The 4,948-nt window shown below is 37.8% G+C and overlaps 2 protein-coding genes across 3 annotated transcripts in view; one reads left to right on the forward strand and one right to left on the reverse strand.

Moving 5' to 3' along the window:
* LOC122627615 (transient receptor potential channel pyrexia-like) overlaps positions 1-3,167 on the reverse strand; it is a 4,339-nt gene extending 1,172 nt beyond the window's left edge. Inside the window, exons 1-6 of one of the 2 annotated variants that reach the window (XM_043808880.1) lie at positions 2,711-3,167; positions 1,994-2,246; positions 1,351-1,553; positions 955-1,176; positions 535-860; positions 195-450 (exon numbers count right to left, since the gene is read on the reverse strand). In XM_043808880.1, coding sequence (XP_043664815.1) covers positions 195-450; positions 535-860; positions 955-1,176; positions 1,351-1,553; positions 1,994-2,246; positions 2,711-3,100 — 1,650 coding nt within the window. In that variant the 5' untranslated portion in view covers positions 3,101-3,167. The remainder of the gene's footprint in view (positions 1-194; positions 451-534; positions 861-954; positions 1,177-1,350; positions 1,554-1,993; positions 2,247-2,710) is intronic. The other variant, XM_043808870.1, reaches the window with a different exon arrangement.
* A 1,213-nt stretch (positions 3,168-4,380) lies between these two features.
* Positions 4,381-4,948, forward strand: part of LOC122627663 (cysteine-rich protein 1-like) — a 7,975-nt gene continuing 7,407 nt past the window's right edge. The window contains exon 1 of the mRNA XM_043808976.1: positions 4,381-4,630. Coding sequence (XP_043664911.1) covers positions 4,591-4,630 — 40 coding nt within the window. The 5' untranslated portion in view covers positions 4,381-4,590. The remainder of the gene's footprint in view (positions 4,631-4,948) is intronic.

Genomic DNA, 4,948 nt, shown 5'->3' on the forward strand with positions numbered 1-4,948 from the left:
GACACCGGACGAGAGATTTTTATACATATACATACGTACCTACATACATACATGCATACATACATACACACATACACGCACACACACATACACACGTATATAAAAAAAAAAAAGATGTCTTCGTTGTCATAATCCGTGGATCAACCTAAAATATGCCTATGAATTTGAATCGGGTAATAGCCAAAGGTGCAAACCTTCAATATATTCGATAAGACTGTTGAAAACATAAGCGCGTAATATCCCCAAGTTGGAAAACGTCCTATAAGCAGCATCATTTGTATCCAACCCAACAAAATTGCGATACTGATGGAATGTAATACCAACTCGGGTGTGCGTATACCGTTTGACGTGATCACGACGAAACGTATATTGTCGACGATCATGCAGACCATGAACGATAAAGCGGCGCTAATGAAGGAGAGCCATGTTTCGAATTGTCTTATGTAATGTCTATTAAAAGATAATTTATTCTTCGATAAGGAATAATAATGTTAAAAGAAAAATTTGTTAATAACGTATGATAATATTTGTTACCTTGGTAACATCATAACCTGGGCAGTGTTATAAAGTAGCAACATGGTCGAACATATACTAAGTACGATTTGCGGTACGTGACAGTTACCTTGTCGAAGTAGAGTTATGGCGAATGTTGAGAGAGAGAGAACGAAAGATACGTAAAGGAATACCAGAAGGAAAAAAAAGACACGCAATTTTGCCCATTTCAAATGAAGAAACGATTCGATCAATGGATGTTGTAAAATTCCCAATTGTTCGACGTTCGATGCAGCTGCTATAAGAGCTATGATAACGTTTGTTTGTAACTCACTGTGCGGCGCCAAAATGCTAAAGTCGATGGAAATCTGAAAGAAAGAGGTATTTATTAAAACGAGATAAACCGAGGGATGTACCGATTTCTTTGACTTTCATAACAACGGATAATAAAAAGCTTATTACACGAGCATCTTCGCCAATATTTTGATGATTGATAAATCGAACACGAGTATCCATGATATCCGTTAAAAACGATATTGGACCTGGTATGTGAGCAAACACGACGTCAATAACGGTGACACCGCTTTTCGTTTCAGCCGATAGATAGCCACCGTGGTCGATCAAAACTCGGGCGCATTCACGATGACCTTGATAACAAGCTAGATGAAGGGCTGTCTGACCGATCTAAAAAAATGCATCTGACTTTTGCGTACGTTGTTGTATATGCGTATATATAGGTATAGATATATATGTTTTGAACAAATGTTCGCTTGTTTTAGACGATAATAATGATAAATCATTATTAGATTCACTGAGAGAAGAAAATAATAATTTATCGCGGAGTCAAAAGATCCTTACCTTGTCGCGTATGTCGACGTGATCTCTACGTATCTTTTTAAGTAGAACGAGTAGAGTTTCCAGGTTTCCGGCGTCTGCCGCAATATGAAGAGGTGTGCTTTTCGTGTCGGCGCATTGAAAAAGGGGCCATGCGTCACCTTCGAGCAACCTTCTTACCGCCCTAGGACTTCCCAATGCTGTTGCAAGGTGCAATGCCGTTAAACCTGTGCAAATACGTACGTACTTACATTCTATTACCTTCATTATGATTTACCCGCGGCTACGTTCGAGAAAAAACCGAGACACGTATTTTTCAACTTTGTAGAAATACACAGGGTGTTCGAGAAATATTCTCTATGAAAAATTTTGAAGATGTTTGAAAACATTCACGATGCGTGCTAATTGCGGATGACGAGAAGCACGGAAATACTTATTTCTTTGTTTTGTTTTACATAAAACATGAAATGATTTATTTAAAAATAGAAAAAAGAGAAAAGAAAGGAAATAAAGGATAAAACGGTTAGTAAGATCTCTTGAATAATTTATCGAACAATAAATTGTACTCCGACGCATGTTGATTTTTTATTTATAATTTATTAAAGGAGATGCTTTCTTGACACCCTGTGTAATGTATGTGTACTTATTGGATATATACAATATGTACCTGTGCCCGAGTGTATGACATTCGTCGAAGCCTTCGCAGAAACGAGAACGTCGATAATTTCAACGAACTTCGACATCTCGATAACGTCGTTGGAATTCACATTACATCCTGCCAGTAGCAATGCCGTAATACCTCGCTCGTCTTGTGCGTTAACGTTCGCACCAGCCTCCACCAAAGTTTTCACCACGTCGGAATGATTATTCTTTGCTGCCTGGTGCAAAGGAGTTCTACCGCAACATTCTGGTACCGGCAGCTGTAGTAATCAAAATTCGTCGTTACATTCCCCGATTCGATTTTTATCATCGCTTCTACTCGCTATATCGATTCGTTTCTTTATTACGACGACATATTGTCGTAATAGTATTTCAAGATTATTTTTCTCCAGTTCTTTTTCTTTTTTTCTCTCATTTTTTCTTTTCTTCCTCCCCGGTATATCAACCCTTCGCTTAGCTCCCAGTTATTTTCCTTACATGATCTACCAGCAATTCCAATTTCTTTTACATTTAGAAAAATATCGTCGCAACGAGGTTGTCGTACCAAGCGTTGTTAATTCCACAGAGAAAAAAAGAAAAAGTCATATTCATTAGTTTTCCTTATACGTCTCGAAACATTCAAGTCTATGTCGGCTCGATTGTTAACGACGATAATAAAAAAACGAAACGATAACGAGTCGGCAATAAATATAATATTACGTAAACAATTAAGTATAACACTAACGTCTTGACCAACTCGACAATCAACTTTGCTAGTTTCTTGGATTTTCAAGCCATGCCTGCGACAGGAATCGATACCGATCCTAGTTTCCGTGGAACTTTTATTTTTTAGCAGCCACTGAGTTATCTCGAGATGACCGGCGTGTGCGGCATAAAACAGAGCGCTCCTACCGATTTTGTCGAGAGATTTGATGTTGGCACCTCTCTCTAAAAATCGTTTCAACAAATCCAAATGACCCTTCCATGCGGCCAAATGTACAACAGTGATGCCGAGTAATCCGAGTGGTTGAAGGAGTTCGTTACTGTCGTCCTCATCCAAGATTTTCAATGCTTCATCGATTTCATCATTCTCTATCGCTAACATTAGTTTCACTCGATTCTTGTTGTCCTCCATTTTTTTTTTTTTTTTTTTTTTAGATAAATTAAATTTAAATAATTAAATAATCAAGTACGTTGTGATAATCAGAAAAATCACGATCTTTTTTCTTTCCTTTTTTCTTTTTTTTAATTATATAAATTATATTCGTCTGCGTATCGACGCGTAGAGTATAAGTCTCGGATACACAAAAGGAACTGTTTATATCAAGACGACCTGAATCGAGTCAATCGCGAAACGTTTTACTCGTAATCAAGAGGATGTGGTTTCGCGGAGGATGTGGGTAATATCCATGGACTTTTAAAGAAAGTTGATTTAATTTCGCCGTATCTGTCGTGATTAACGATCGATTGATTATTTTATCAGGGCAATTAATTTATACTTCCTCTCGTTAACAACATCGTGTTTACATCGTCCCTCATTAGCAACTACTCCGACAGAACTCCCAACGCAAAATCTCATTATCTTTTATCGAATTGCTTTTCTTTAGCTCTAGTTCTTTTTTCTTAAGGATTTATGATCCTTAAGGAGAAGGAGAAGGTTGGATTATCAACAGGGAAAAGTCAAGAGTTATAAGCTCGTTATTTTCATTTTTTTTTTCCTCTTCGACGTAAAATAACGATTTTAGGAAGACGATAAAAGGTCTTTATCGTTTTCCACATTGTCACATATCTACATATCCGCGTTTTAGCTTAACCTTGAAACGTTTATCATTCATAACCGAACATAAAAGATATACGATACTAATAATCGAACGATCAGCGCTACATAGCGTATCGTTTCCGAAGTTGGACTATTTGGTATGCTGGTAGTATTGATATCGAATCCGTCAACAGATACGGATAACGGATAACGTTTTCTTCCGCGGACATGCTTCGAAACAGGAAAGTAACACGAGTGTCTACGATGAAGGTGGCGTTAAACGTGACCGTTATCGGCCGAATACGCGTATGATTACGTCAATACATACTACATGGGTATCCCTTGAACGAAGCTTCCAATGGTTCGTTTTATTTGCGTAGATATATATACATATGTGTGTGCGTGTACGTATGTATACGAATATGTAAATATTTATGAACGTGTGATCGTACACGTAGAAGAAATTCTATGAACGTATATGTACATCCAAACGAACGTTATGTATACGTACGTAATATAAACATAAAGATAGACATAGTACACACATACAAAACGAACACATACTCGGTCGTACCTACGTAGGTCACACGTAAACATATTCGTATTTGTAAACGACCGAGAGATATGTATAAGATCCGATAGACGGCTTCACTTACGATATTTCTCGTTCAACGAAGGCACCTATACTCTGACGCAACACACGCGCGTTCTCACGTTCAATCAACCGTAGAGTATTACGTTACCTCGTAGAGAGAGAGAGGCAGAAGGCCCAGTACACGTTTGACCACGCTGCTGAGAACATCCTTCCACAACTTGTGCGACGTTGGCCAAGAAAACCGGTTCCGAGATATCCTCCTTCGACTACGATGCCCAATTGTCCAAAGTGCGGCAAACCAGTGTACTTCGGTATGTGTCAAGTCTAACATTAATACTTACATAGATAGATAGATAGATAGATAGATAGATAGATAGATAGAGAGATACGTACCGTAGAATATCGCGTAATTTTTTTATTTTCGATCATTCGTCCTTTAAATAAGTACCGTGTTACTTATCAAAATGACGATCGTGAGAAACTTTATTATTCGATCACGAGTATTCTCGTAAATATCTTTGAATTCGTGAGATTACAAATTGACTTCTCAAATTTACGTCGTTGCTTTCTCTAATGATGATTTACGAGTATGAGAAAGAGAGAGAGAGAGAGAGAGAGAGAGAGAGAGA

Source organism: Vespula pensylvanica, chromosome 1 (assembly GCF_014466175.1).
Source record: "Vespula pensylvanica isolate Volc-1 chromosome 1, ASM1446617v1, whole genome shotgun sequence".
Taxonomy (NCBI): domain Eukaryota; kingdom Metazoa; phylum Arthropoda; class Insecta; order Hymenoptera; family Vespidae; genus Vespula; species Vespula pensylvanica.